Source organism: Tamandua tetradactyla, chromosome 7 (assembly GCF_023851605.1).
Source record: "Tamandua tetradactyla isolate mTamTet1 chromosome 7, mTamTet1.pri, whole genome shotgun sequence".
In the NCBI taxonomy this organism is placed as follows: Eukaryota; Metazoa; Chordata; class Mammalia; order Pilosa; family Myrmecophagidae; genus Tamandua; species Tamandua tetradactyla.
The window spans coordinates 98676634-98692049 of NC_135333.1; the positions used below are offsets into that span (position 1 = coordinate 98676634).

Below are 15416 nucleotides of genomic sequence, written 5' to 3' on the forward strand. Positions count from 1 at the left end.
TGCAGTTTAAAAGTATTTTAAAGAGCGGGAAGTTCTATGTAAAAATCCTTAGCTTCTCTTGAAAAACCAGAAAATCTGGTAGCCTTAAGCTCACAACTGCCCATGGAAAAATAAGCAAGAGTTGAGTGGTGGCTATTTGTTTTAGATGAGGCAAGTACTGTCCAGCTAACTACATTTATCCTCAGTAGTCTACATACAACCAAATTCTCATTACATTATCTGACTAGCCACTATAGGTCTTAAATCTATCCCATCCATTTGCCAGTAGTATTCTTTCAGGGCCTGAGTCTATTCATTCATTCAACAAATACTGACTAAGCACTTTAAGAATTCTTTATTTTCAAACATCTTAAGATGCATAGTTAATTCATCTAGCATCAAGTGCTAGCGTGCTCAAACTGAAACATGCACCATGAATCTTACACGTTTAGCAGCATGTATCATTTATATATTTTTAAATCCCACAGATATGCATTACATTCTTACAAGTTTTCAACATAGCTTGATGATCAAGAGTTGACTTATTATTCAATCACTTCATGATACAAGTTGAAAAAAAAGAGACATTAAAATTATAAAATTTCAAAATCTTCTGCCAATTTTAAATGATTTGATATTGTATGCAACTGTATGCCACTACAGGGTTGATCATTTAGTTAACAACAGCCTAAGAACCAGTCTCCTTAATCACAACTTACCTAGTGAAAAAAGGCAAGAATACACTAAAGCCTAAATTCACTAAGGAGGAGTTTCTCAATTTAACTTTTCTTCAATTACCAATTAAAGAGGAATATGATAAAGATTTAAATTTCTTACATATGGGAGAACTTGTTAAAAAGAATACCTGCTTGCTAATCTATTAGGAGTGGAACTTAAGGCCTTTGAGTTAAATAGTAATAAAGAACAGTGAAAAAGAATGTTTGCTTGGTATTTTCAATTCTCCTTACCTTGCTCTTAGGTTTCACTTCACCACAGAGTTTCATAAGGTCTGAAGACAGTGTGCTATAAGCAAATAAATAATTAACCACAAGATTAAAAGGGGACTTGTTATAGAAAATCGCATCTCCTCTATGTTTACAGCTATGAGAAAAAGTTATATGTATACGGAAAACACAGAAAGACAATATATAAAATCAAATGTCACTTTCTTAATTAAAAAATTATTCTTTTTTCTTTCTTTAACTATCCCAAATATTTTATTCTAAAATACTTGGGATAGTTAAGCACGACTTTGTTTTCCAGATTACTGCTCTTAGTGCTAATTCACTTTGCCATAGAACTCAAAATTATTTCTACTTTATGATAATTGCTTTATGCAACAACATAAAAATATTAAATGAATTACAGAAACAAGTCAATTCTATTACCTTCCCTCTGATCCTGGGCTGTTTAAAGGTGCATCCTCATCAGTACTATCCTCTACATTTTCTATAAAAAAAAAAATGCCCAAAATATAATTACTATTGATGTATCAAGAGTTCAAATGGTGATCGTAATCCTTCTGTTATACTAAACATCAGCCCAAAGTCTCAATATGCACACTTTGGTTTTAGTAACTGAATGGAAATGGACAGAATTGTAGAAAAAATATTACTGAGGAACACCTTTGGGTATATGTCATAGAAAAACACAGTCAAAATAGGACAACGAATTTAAAACAACGAATAGCATTCTTAGGATGGGAATGAGGTCATGCATTTATCAGAACCTATACAGTTGTATATATATTTTTCAGTTATACATTTATCTCATGCCATCCAAGCACAAGAAAATCCACTGAGTAAAATTATATAAGATTAAAAAGTAATGTTACATGAGCTCCCTCTCACGTGCCAAGCCAACTATGACAATTGTATAAATATAAATGTTTTTTATGTACTTCTCAATTATTCCAACTTATTTAAATGGAAAAATGCCTTCAAGTGGTGTGTGTGTGTTTGTGTGTGTACGTGTACATGTGAAGGTATTCAGAAGTCAGACATCAGCATGCAGCTCATTCACAAGTACACAGAAGACAAAAACAATAGTCTTGCATGCAACAGCTTTGTGAACCAATACAAATGAGTCACTGCTATTTCAGCATAATTCTAGCAGCCTAGTAAAAAGGAAAGAAAAAAACAGCTAACATATAAAACTAGTAGGAAGTCCATAAATAAAACCATCACAAGAAGGTAAACTATTCAAAATATCAGTGGCTCAGGTTTTTAAAACATATACATTTTATTATAAAATCATCCACAAAACTAAGGACAATATTATAAATAATATTAATGAAAAATTTGTAAGATTGATCTCCTTTCATATTTAAATTTTGTCTCATACAGGTGGATTGTGCATATGATTAACTAATTGTTTATTCTTGACTGATTTTTACTTTCTTCCACACTGTTTAGCAGGAATTTTATACGAATTAATTAATACTTGACAGTCTCATCTAAAATAGAGCCACAGAGGACCCTACACAAGGGGAGTTCACTTTCTGAAGTGAAGAAGATGGTGGTCGTGAACGCAGTGTGAATCTCAAAGCCCAGCCTGAAAGGGAGGCTCAAGGACTTGCTCCACAGATGGGTGATTGAGTGCTAAAGTGACTGAATTAGTCAGTGTGAGAGAAAAAAAGTTCGTAAAATAATGGCAAGTGGGCTAAACTGGATATATCCTAGAATATAGTAAGCAGATAATCAAAAAATATTGGCAAAGTCCCTCAAGGGACTTTGAGAGAAGGAATGAGAGAAAAAATATGGAACTATTAAATTTTACCACTGGGGAATCCCCTGATACTGTGTCAAACTTTAGGGACTCCCAAATCAATAGGCCAAGCCCTTTATCTTGAGACTTGCTCTTGTGAAGCTTATGTAGGTAGCATAAAGGTATGCCTAAGAGTTACTTCTGGAGGACCTCTTTTGTTGCTCAAATGTGGCCTATCTCTCTCTAAGCCCAACTCTGCCAGTGAAATCATTGCCTTCCCCCCTATGTGGGACATGACATCCATAGATGAAAGTCTCCATGGCAGAGTGGGAGATGACTCCCAGGGATGAGTCTGGCCTTGGCACTGTGGGATCAACAATGCCATCCTGACCAAAAGAGGAAAAGAAGTGTAACCAACAAAGTATCAGTGGCTAAGAGAGATCAAATAGACCCAAGAGGCTACTATAGAGGTCATACTAATGCAAGCTTCAGTTAGACATTGCTACCTATCATAACTTGCCAAACCCCAACCAAAACCATTCCAGTTAATCCTAAAGAACACATACAGCAATACATAAGATTCTACAAAGGTTCCATGCACTAGAGTAACCTTCCAGAAACCTACAACCTCCAGATGGGTCCCTGGTCCCGATAAGTCCTAAAACCTAGAGGGCCCAGACTCTCCAGAACATCAGCTAGTTCCATCTCCCTATCCCATATTACTGACAGACCTTTCCAACATGAAAAAGTTAGAATGGCCATAGCCCAAATACCCCTAACAAGTGGGACAGAAAGATCAAAAGTGATGGTGGAGTTATACTGAGAAGGTAGGGTTTAACAAACAAATATGATTGCTGAATTATTAAATTGATATTTCTTTTAGCCTCCAGTATCTTAGAGCAGCTAGAAGTAAAAATCTAAAATTGTGGAATTGTATCCCATACCAAACTCTGAAATCTGTTCCATAGCTACTTGTTGTGGTATGCTTTGAAAATTAACTGCTTTTTTGCATATATGTTGTATTTCACAATAGAAAAAAAAGAAAAAAACAGTGGGCTAAGATTTGCCAGTATTTTCTTTTATAGAGAATGATGAAGCTGGATAGTTGAATATTCTATGTGAAGGCTTAATAAAAAAATTACTTCCCTCCTGCCTATGCATGTATGCTTTGTTTAGAGATAATTATGTCTTGTCCTAACTAACCTGGCCACAGCTTTGAGGCCCCCACCCAGTCACTGAGTCAGACCCCTCAGCAGGACTGAAGCATAGGGATCATCTAGACACACCATCACCTCACTGTTCTACTCTCAACTCTGAGAATATAACTAGCCCATGGACAACTGTTTTTTTCATCACAGCAGCATTCAAGATGAAGGCAGAAACGTAAAACTTCTAAATACCATAAGCTTCATCCATACCAATGTAAAGTTTGACAGCCTTAACTTCACTGGAACTTAAGCAAAATGGTTCATTTTTAAAAGTTTGGAGGTAGTGTGCAAAACAAGTTTAACCTACCAGCCCTGAAACTGCTACCGCCAGAAGGTCTGCTTGCATGGCTGACCTTTGGTTGGCATTTGAAACTTGGCTCTCAGGGTGTTCCCAGTCAACAGATGACTGATACAGTTGGTTTACTGTGCCTAGACTGTGCAAACAGTAAGGCTTATGGTGAATACATGCTTTCCTTCTGGGAGTCTGGGTTTCTTGTCTCTGCTATGCAGAGGGGTCCTACATGACCCGTCTCCAATAAAAACTTTGACTGCTATCTCTAATAGCTTCCCTACACATAAACATCACACATGTCACTTCACTTTCAAGGGAGAGAGAGCATAAAGAAGCCTGCATCAAGACTCCATCTGTGTCTTTTTTCCTTATGATTCAGTTGCACTCATACTTCATCACTGTAGTAAATCCTAGTTTGAGAACAATTATAAACTGAGTACCGTGTGCCTTCCTAGCATCTCTGCAAACATGGAAGTGGCTTTGGTGAACCTCTGTCAGGAGTGACTCCTCTCCCACCCCATCTTCAACCGAGTCTATTACCTGGTTAATTTCTTTCCTTTCAGCTCAAATATCACCTTCTCCAGAAAGCCATCACCAACTCTATATTTTCTATAGATGGCCCCACATCTGTGTTCCCATTACCCTGAGTATGTCTCAAGCATTGCCATCGCTGCATGTATCATACTCTTGTGCATGGTCTGTCACCCTCAGAAGGGCATCGAGTTCCTGAGAGCAAGGTCTGTGTCTTACTAATCTCTGAATTCCAGGACCAGCTCAATGCTTGAGATAAAACTGGAGCTAAATAAATGTGTAGTTGGTTTTTTTTTTAAGCAATATATCTATGACTTTCTAGCAGTGGATATAGTTTCCCTTTTTCTACCCCCTCCTTCCATGACTTTCCTCTAGTTCCTCTAGTCTGGATTATGGATCCAATCAATCCCAAGGGCAAATTTCTGCCATCAGACATTAGTTACATCAGGCGAATGAGTTACCACTCTCAGCTTTTAGCCCTTCTTTAGCTATATATAATTCAAACTTGTTTGCAATGAGTCTGTGGGGCTTCTAACTACTGGAGAAAAATAATAGTGCTCATCAAATTAGCAGTTTAATACTTTTCTGCAGAAAAGGAAAACAGAAAGGGCAGTGAATTTTTTTTCCAAATTAAAACAGATCATGGATTGAATTAAGAATACAAGTTGAGCTACTAATAAGAAAGAGAAGAAGGAAGGGGAAAAGGAGAAAATAAACATGCTTGATAACACATGGAATGGAAAAACACTGCTTATAATGTAAGGTTTTTAAAAAATAAAGTTATAGTCTTCAGGCCAGGTGTTTGAGCAGCCTAACTACGTTTCTAAATGTAACCAATCCTAGTTCTTCTACCTCCCTGGTATAGCTTGAGCAACTCAAAAGTAATTAACTTTCCGAAATCTTTATCATTCAGCTTATCTCAAGGAGATGCTATTTTTAGATTAATATGTAGTATAAATATCAAAAACTTCAAACAGCTCATATCTTATTTGTGTAACATCTTGACATGTAAAAGAAATGCAGATTAGTTTTCTAACTATACATAGGCAATTATGTTTCATCTTTCAGTTATTCCCCCACTCCTCCTTAAGTATAAGAATTTGGAAAACTTTTGACAGCTGAGTGATTAGAGAAAAAAATTATTTTAAAATAATTTTAATTAAATAAGAACTTCTCCAAAATAAGCATTCAGACAAAAATGCAAACAATGAAATTCCCTGGATACTCCCAGTCCCTTCTAGTAATCGCTAAGGACTGGGAAAGATGCCACTGGTGGTGGGTTATATGAATGCTGCAGAGAAGGAGAAAAGGTTAAAAAACTCTATACCCAATGAGCTCCAACCCCCTTCTAACTTGAAAATATTACTCTGCTATTATAAATATTATTTCAATCTGATCAGAGAAAATCCTTTGGAAAGTTTCCTTAAATTTACTATAGCAGAAATACTTGTGCCTAATTTTACAAAAATGAAGAGTAGATGAGATCTGAACAAATATATACTGAAGACACTCAATTGATTTCACAGTTATTTATGAGGTCAAAATAATAGATGCAAATTAAGAGTTTTTAAAAATTAAAAAGGGCCATATATTCCATTTTTTCCTATACGAAAGAGAAAGAACTCAGAAAGTTTATAAAACTGGAGCCATAACTGGAGCACAAATACTGAAAGACAATTAACTAAAGCATACGTCTTTAAACACATAAAGATTTTTAAATCAGAAATTTTTAATAAAGACGAAAGACTTAGTATATTTGTAGTCATGGATACATTTGAAAATATATCATGCAAAAAACAGTTGGCTACCAAAAAAAGTTTTTTTTCTTAAATAAGATGTACCACAATTAGTGTACATGAACAATTAGTAATTCATGCAGCTGTAGGGTACACAGAAAGCTAAACATACTTACCTAATGGTACGCTATCTAGATCTGTATAAATAACAGCAAAAAGGAAACAAAAAGCAACACTCCAATCAAAATGGATCCAGTGTCAAGAACTCCCACATAAAACAAGCTTATGTACCACTTATAAAATACATAGAATAGATGCCATAGCAACATTTATCAATTTATTTCTTAAGGCAGTTAGGCAAAGTACAGTAATGAAATGGTTAATATTTTAAATAATTCAAACAACCAATTCAGAAATTTGATTGATTTTCTTTATCCATAAAAACTAATTGCTTAAAGGGATTAGGTAAGCCTTTTTAAGTTAGTAATTATTTCTAGGAACAACAATCACTACTTCCCCCAAAATTTACACATGCAAATTGAAGAAGGAATAATTACAATAATTATTAGAAGCATAAGTAAATACAGCATCTATTCAATCAGTCTATAGGGGAAAAAGGTAGAGTATAACATGCTCAAAGAACAAAGCTACCATGCAATTTATTTAACTAAAGCTTAGTCCAATTACCTTGTAAAGCATGTCCTAGTAAAGCATCCAGCTCAGGATTTAATTCTGCTTTCTCTTTCAACATATGGAATAAGAGCTGATTTTGTGTAGCACTGGTTATTTCAGTTTGTTTAAGTCGACCTTCAAGTACTTTAATTTGAGCCTCTTTCTGGGCAGCTTGAAGGCCCTATAAAAACACCAAAAAAAAAAATTATCTAGGTTATACACTCACAATCTACCACACAAAGATCCATATCAAATGGCAAATGCATATGATTTATGGACTTTGATATCAAATACAACTATGTTCAAACTCCGTCTACTCTACTTACTAGCTTGGTGACTGTGGGCAAGTTACCTTTTGTTTTTGATACTCAATTTCATCATTCATAAAACGACATGAATAATACCGACTTCCTACCATGGTGTACAGATTAAATGAGAGAACATAACATGAAGGGTCTATGCAGTTCCAAAGTCGTGGGAAAAAGAGTTAGAAATGATTATCACCCAGATAAGGCAGATTAAAGCATTTACATTCAAAAGGGGGGATTGTAACTGTATTTTTCCCTTCTGATTTTCTTTTGAGTTGTAAAGAATCAGTATTAAACCAAGGTTATAGCACTAAGTATGTCTGTACTTTGAGATATTTTCTTTCTTTTGTTAAACCAAAAGGGGAATTATTTCTTCTTAAGGTTGTTAATCTGTTCTTTACATAAGCTTAACAGAAGACTAACTAACAAAACAAGTATTGGAAAAAGTGATCTAAATATTGCTGACTTTTCTTAACACTATTGAAAAGTAGAAGGAATATTTTTCCAAATAAACCTTCTTCCTCATTACAGAGGGAAGATTTCCTAGAGAAAGATAAACAAAACTATGATGAAATAGTCAAAACTTAGGTTTTAAACAATAGTGTAGTTAAATCTTACCTTATTGATGCCCATTGACAGGAAGTGATCCAGCAGGTATCGGGCTTCCGTAAGCGTGCAAGCACTGATGACTGCAGTGACATCCAACGTCTCGCCTTCTTCCTACATCAAACCAGCAAATGATGTTCATTACATTGAGCTAGATGCTTTTACAAAAGGGAAAAGCCTCTAAAGAAATTACTCAGGTATTTATTTGACAATGTTAGATTAGCTATTGAGACTATTTTGAAAAGTATAAGACATGGCTAAGCATAACAAACATACAGCCTAATAATTAAGATACCAGGATATCGTAATGAGGTATGTATTGTACAAATAATAAACACTATCACAAAATCAGCAGAGACAGCTATACTTTAGGCTAACACAGTTAGGGCAATGCTCTTGGCGTTAAGTAAAAAAGAATTGTTTTAGGCAGAAAGAAGGACGAAGGCAGGTTCCTGAATTTGCCTTATATGATGAGGGCATTCAGTGATGTTGGGGGTGAGGAACTAGAGTTGTAGGATTATGTTCCTGGCAGAACACGAGCTTGCTTAGGAATGTATAAATTTTTCTAAATCCTTGGAGAGCATGTTGGGAGTTCTATACATGCAAAACCTAAGAATCAGATTTAAATGATAAAGAAAAAGTCCCCGCATATAACAATTCAAAGTGCTTTTAATGATAAACAATTCAAAACTATTTTCCATTACAGTATTAAACTTTTACTTCTTAATTTTACAAACCTTTGCTTCTTCCATCTGCATGATGTTGGCTTGACAATCAGAAATACTGTCATTGATATAATCTATATTAGCAGTTAATGACTCCATCTCCTCATTGATATTAGCCACATTTTTATCTCCCTCTCCATACTCCTTGACTATCTTTTCCCTTCTTTTTGAAAGTTTCTCTCGTCTTTTTGTGAGTTCTTCCCGTTGCTATTAAGAAAACAGGTTGGATTTTGAGAAATGACATTTGTCTATTGATAAAAAGTACAATCAAAACAAAGAAAATAACTCAGTAAATACTAATTTAGCAAATACTAATTTAGTCAATTTGGAAGAATAAAATTAAGTCAGCTGGATGGGGTGAGGGATGTCTACTTTCAATGTTTCACACCTTGAGGAGTCTATTCATATCAGTTTCCATATTGGAAATAGTCATTTTCTGCATGATGATGTCTGTGACCCTGCGTTCGAGAAGCTGCCACTTCATGCGAGCTGTCTTGGAAGTAAACACCCGGCCGGTCAATCCTTTCCTCTGATATTTTTTTCTACAATCATATAAAACAAAAAACATAACTACTTAACATACTTGTTTATGCACTGCCAAATAATAAGCAGTTTTTCACTTAAGTGCAGTATTCAGTTATAATGCCCATAAAGATTGTTTCAGGGGAAATAGAAGAATCGTGTGACCTGGTTCCGTTTGTGGTGGCCGTTGGCAGTGCCTGCACCCTTGCCACAGGAATTCTCATTTTCTGCGAGGTTCCTGCCCTTGATGTATCTGCTTCTGTGGCAGCTGCACTGGAGCCCACGTCCTGAAGAGGGGTGTCAGATGAGCTCAGCTTCCGAGTGACCTTTCCAGCCACTTTATCTGACATGGGCCTTACTTGACGACGAAGAGCTGTAACCTAAAAACAGCATGAGGTTGACTCATGCACTTAAACTATAAAAATACATGATTTATTTTGACATCAGAACATTTTCCCCAAATGATCAACTTGATTACTGTACCTCTTCAGTTTTGCGACGAAGAACCACTTCTTGATTTCTTTTCTGGGCTTCCAAAAGTCTTAATTGGTGCTACAAAATAACATTGAATAAGTTGAAAAGTAAACTGAAAGGCATAATACTTTCTACTCCACATTAACATTTTTCCCCCTCTCCCAACCCCATCCCCTGCAAAGTCTATAGGGGTTCCTAGACACGTCCGAGTTAACAGTAAACTTGGATCTATTGCAACAGATACAGTTATTTTATTCCAACAAACTTGAATAAATACTGGTATAGCCATCTCTTTCTCTGAAAAATTGGTATAGCCATCTCTCTCTGGTCAAACAATATTATCAAACACTTAGGTAGTGCTAACTATGTGCAGGCACTGTTCTAAGTGCTGTACAAATATTGTCTCATTTAATTTTTCTTAGACAAATTGTTTTGGTTGCTGGCTGAGGCACAAATAGGATGACAAAGAAAATAATATCAATTCCATCAATGTCAGTCATACTGTTGGGAGAAATACAGTTTAGAATATTTTCAGTAGAGGCATCCTACATCATATACAATAATCATAAATTCTTTTAACTATAATGAGAAATATATACTAATTGTGCTAGCACTTTAAAATAACTAGAAATACTACTATCATGGGTAAAGTAAATGGACAATACAACATTTCTGTTTAATAGTTTTGACCATCAGTTTGTTTCCAGGTAGTCTAATGATGAAGATAACTAACTGTGGGTTACTTTAAGCCATATATTAGGGATATAATTAAGGGAAGAATTCTGGAATGGGAAAAAACATAAACACTGGCTCTGTCATTTATTCAATCTTGGACTTTGGGAAAGGGTTATGAATTGGAATTGATCCCAGTCACCCCTTTCAAGCACTTAAATTCTGAGATATAATGAACAATCCCTCAGGCTTTTTGTGTCCCAAATTCAAACAAATCATTCCTCTCATATTTATGCATGGAGTTCATGAGATTGTGTTCTTAGAGACAAGTATTCTATCTTGTGGCTATATCCCCATTGCTTGCCACAATGATTCACATAGAGGCAAAATTAATAAGTAAAAAAAAAGAAGAACCTACCAAAACCCAAAACTAATAGATAGTTTGAAACTTATTACCACATTAAATTTATTCCTTTTAAAAATCAAATCTCAAGCTCATTCACATTTTTCTATGATACACAAACTTGGTTCTCTAAGGATTTGAAGCTGTGTATGACAAGGACCAACTTAGAAAAGAACATCAGTTTGCACACAGAGCACAAATGAAAGAGAGAAAAAGTCTGAACATAAGCATCTTTGTATAATAGCCAGACTCAAATTTTTGTATTAGTACATGGACATCAAATGCTATGACTAAAATTCAAAAGTCCCACCCAGTGTTTTGTTGTTAAGATTTTGGTCTCTCTATATCTCATATGAATTGATAATAAAAAAAATCTGGCATACATTATGAAGAAATTATACCAGGCATTCAAAAGTAATCACTGAAAACAATATAAATAGCTAACAATTGGAAACAATCCAAATGTCCATCAATTTATGAATGGATAAACAAAACATGGTATATCCACATAATGCAATAGTATTTAGCCATTAAACAGCTTTTACTATTGCAAATACTTCTGAAGTGAAGATTTTAATACATAGTAATTTTTTTCTTATTTGAGATTATTTTATTAGCCAGAATTCATGGAAGTGGAATTCCTGAGTCAAAAGACATGAAAATTTTATCGTCCTTAATAAAACTTCAAGTGAAGTCTGTAAAAACATTTCTAAGTATCTCTAGTGATGAAACTCTCCTCAGACTTCTTCTTGCTATTTCCTTCTATCCTGCCATCTAGGAAGTAAACCTCTAATAAAATTTATATTACACACTCATAAATTTTATATTTATTATAATCCATGTACTATAAAAAATGCCGTATTATAAAATGAATGCTTACTTTTCATCTTTAATGTATATGAAATAGTTATAGAGAAACTTTCTTCTATTTATTAAACAATGTTGTTCAGTATACATCATTGCTGTATAACAATTTACATCTACTCACATCTCTTTTACGTTGATCCTTTTTCAATTGCGCGATCTCTCTGTTTCTTCTAGACTCTGTCAATCTGGCTTTCTCTTGTTCTTCTTTCATTTGTTTCATTAGGCGAACCTAAAAAAATTAGGCATATACATATATTGGAATTATGTTATTACAGTATTCATTAAATAACATGAATGGAAGCAAATTCTTAGAATTCTGAATGCTTAACATGGAAGTATGTGGAATTTTTCTGCACATTTAAATGACAATTCTTATTTTTGGAGAATACAAATTCTATAATAAATTTATAGAATTCTATAATAAATTTATAGAACAAATAAATTTTATATAAAATAATAAGAATACTTATTCTAATATATTTCTATCTAATTGTTTAGTGTTCTATTTATGTATTTTATAGCCAATGTTCAGATCTTCCATAACTTGGATAAATTTTTGGTGCTTATTATGTGACCTTGAATGAATTACTTAAGCTCTCTAGACTTTGAATGGAGATTCTATAGATTCTTGAAGTACTATGAGAATTTAATGAGCTAATATATGTACAGTGCTTACAATAGTGCCTAATATGTAGCAATAAGCACTTAACAAATGTTAACTATTGTTGTTATTATCAGCAACTACAAAATTTTAGAATCTACTTACTTCCTAAATCATTTCCAGGTTTGCAATTTTAAAGAAACTGCATTGATTTTAATGTTAGGTGTTAAGAGTAAAAGATCTCACTTAAAAACAAAACAAAACAGATAACAGATTCAGATTCATATATTTTCTTTGATCAGGAAAGGAAAATTTGTACTTTTCTAAGTATAGGAAAAAGAAACACCAAATTCAGTATAGCTGGATAGTGGATAAAGCCTTTATTATGCTATTACTTGGGCTTTTTGCATGTTAGAAATAGATTTTACACTTTTGTTAAACTTATACAAATGTTGCAAAAGGAGAAATATTCATCAAAGTCAGAGAAGCCCTGTTGAACCACATGATTTTCAGCTACTCTGAAGAAAGGTTTTGATGATGGACGACTACAGGAAACAACCTCTAATTGCCAAAGAAAGTGCATATTTGCAAGAAGACCAGGTTACCTTTTTATTGAATATGGAAAGAAGTACAATAATTGCTTTTTTTCCCAAATGGCCAAGCATCCATAGTACCAAACTTTAATGGAAAATAAAATCGATACCTTTGTTTTTTTCATTTCCATCACATCCTGCTGCAATTTCTTCAATTGCTTTTCATATTGAGACTGATTTTTTAGCAATCTTGCATGCTCTTTTTGAGCTGTCTGCAATCTCTGCAATTCTTTATTCATGGCTTGGAGTTTCTTTTCATATTCAGATCTAACTTTTTTTGCCTTTTCTTCTGAGTAAGATTCCACTGAGCCTAAACAATCAAAGGATATTTGTGTGTATATATATATTCTTTTTTTTTATGAAAGACAGATTTTTATTCAAGGTTATGTATCTCATAACCTTAGAGAAGAACTACTCCCCAGATACAAAACTCAGAAGGCCCGGGTATCTTTGATCATTCTACACTTAATCTGCTTAACGATTATTGCAGTTTTGTTTGTTTTTCAATTAAAAAATGGTCCATGCTTAAATCAAGACCATTGTAACAATTAACCACAACTTTAGACAAAATAATTAAATAGCTTAGATAAGTACCAGCATGAAAGTAAAATAAATAACAATACTTAATATAATGATACAAATTAACATTCAACGTAGCTTCTAATGTTACTTATTTATTCTGAAGGAAGAAAATATAAAGACCTATCTTGACAATCTAGTGGGAACTTTCATTTTCATTTCTTACCTAAATTTTGAAGCACCTGATCTCTTTCAAGCTGAGTGTCTCGAATTTTATGCTGCAGCATCATTAGCTTCTCTTCATACTGCCTTTTCAGTGTCTGCAGTCTTTTCTGACTGTTTTCTAGTTCATCGATCAGCTTTTGCTTGATTGCAATTTCACAAGTAATGTTTGCTAAGTCTGCTTGATAATTGGCTATTGATAAAAGGAAAAATGAAAATTTTAGGGGTAGTTCAAATATCATAATTCTACCTTTCAAGCAAGAGCTTGAAAACTATCTCTTATAACATATATTCTCTAAGCAGCTATAAGGAAACTGCTCTGGATAAACCAGAAAATTAAAAATCTGAACAAGATAAAGAGTATCTTCACTCTCTAATCTGACCATCACAATGGTCACAGACTGCAGATGTTATTTGTACTAAATAAAAATGGCAATCACATGATGGCTACATCCAGTAAGGGAAGGAACTCTCCATTTCTTAGCACATGAGTCATGGAGAGCATATGCAGGTCAGCAGTTATAAAAGATTCTCTCATCGAGGATGAGATGGAGAACATTAAGAATCTTTGTTTGGTTTAAACAAGTTCCCTCAAAATGAATTTTATGTATTAAGGGGAAAGTAAGTACCTTTTTCATCTGATTCGGAATCTGATTCATCTGAGCTTTCACCCCCTTCAATGTCATCTTCCTCATCCTCGTCCTCCTCTTCTTCATCCTCATGGTCACTTACTTCTTGATTTTCTTCCTAAAATGTGAGTTGTGACAATTCACAGCACAATACTGGCAAAGCAAACTGACCACCTCACTAGGAAGGACTTTCTGAGGGCAAAATACCAAAACATAAAACTCTCATTTTTAATAAGTTCAAAAATCATTCCAAGATTTTAAAGTTATTACAAAATAATTTTATCTTAAAGAGTACTTTCTCTCTCATAGCATTCCATCCCCCCACAAAATGCTTTCACAATGCATAACATTAAGAGTTCCCAGTATTGGTATGGTAGGTATAATCTTTTTTTTTTTCTTTCCTGTGTTCATTTTATTTCTTTTTCTATTGTCTTTTTATTTCTTTTTCTGAATTAATGCAAATGTTCTAAGAAATGATGAATATGCAACTAAGTGATGGTATTGTGAATTACTGATTATATATGTTGATGTTTTATTTGGTTTCTTAATTTTTTAATTAATAAATAAATTTAAAAAAAAAAAGAAAAGAGTTCTCAGTATTTTAGGGCTCATGTTTCTGAAGAAAAGAGGCCTTCATGGAATCAGTTTATACTGTCTGCAGGGTAACCATTTCCGTTTTCAAAGTAGATGTTCACAGTTATCAGCAACCAAGAACAATCCAACCCAGTCACCAAGATTTGTAGGTTCATTTTTTCATACTTACCACTTCTAATTCATTTTCTCTTTCTGAAACACCCTTTTCTTCTTTCTTCTCTTGGTCAGTGTCTGTATTATCCTCTTTACCAACCACACTAGAAAAGGAACATAAGAGTTTGGTGGTAAGTCAGAGAAGAAAATTTTTTACTTTTTTCCTCCCAGATTTTTTTATAAACACCAATTATTTGTGAAAACAAACTAAAAGAGTTGATCATTTCACCGAGCAGCATAATAATGTCTGATGCTTCAGAAGAAAATAAAAATCACCAATCAATCACATAGCAATTTATATCATGAAAGGAAAGGTTATTCAGAAATACTGAGGAATAGATTACATACTGAAGCATGAGACCTGGTGAGAACTAAGAACCAGTCACAGTAATAACTAATTGAAA

General features: G+C 33.9%; 1 protein-coding gene across 5 annotated transcripts in view; it reads right to left on the reverse strand.

Moving 5' to 3' along the window:
• Positions 1–15416, reverse strand: part of KIF21A (kinesin family member 21A) — a 159722-nt gene that overhangs the window by 26879 nt on the left and 117427 nt on the right. For 3 of the 5 annotated variants that reach the window (XM_077170509.1, XM_077170507.1, XM_077170505.1), the window contains exons 12-25: positions 15029–15116; positions 14266–14383; positions 13641–13829; positions 13006–13205; positions 11823–11930; positions 9769–9837; positions 9451–9665; positions 9152–9305; positions 8776–8970; positions 8051–8152; positions 7140–7305; positions 6629–6649; positions 1368–1428; positions 948–1002 (exon numbers count right to left, since the gene is read on the reverse strand). In XM_077170509.1, coding sequence (XP_077026624.1) covers positions 948–1002; positions 1368–1428; positions 6629–6649; positions 7140–7305; positions 8051–8152; positions 8776–8970; positions 9152–9305; positions 9451–9665; positions 9769–9837; positions 11823–11930; positions 13006–13205; positions 13641–13829; positions 14266–14383; positions 15029–15116 — 1741 coding nt within the window. The remainder of the gene's footprint in view (positions 1–947; positions 1003–1367; positions 1429–6628; positions 6650–7139; positions 7306–8050; positions 8153–8775; positions 8971–9151; positions 9306–9450; positions 9666–9768; positions 9838–11822; positions 11931–13005; positions 13206–13640; positions 13830–14265; positions 14384–15028; positions 15117–15416) is intronic. The other 2 variants (XM_077170508.1, XM_077170506.1) reach the window with 1 other exon arrangement.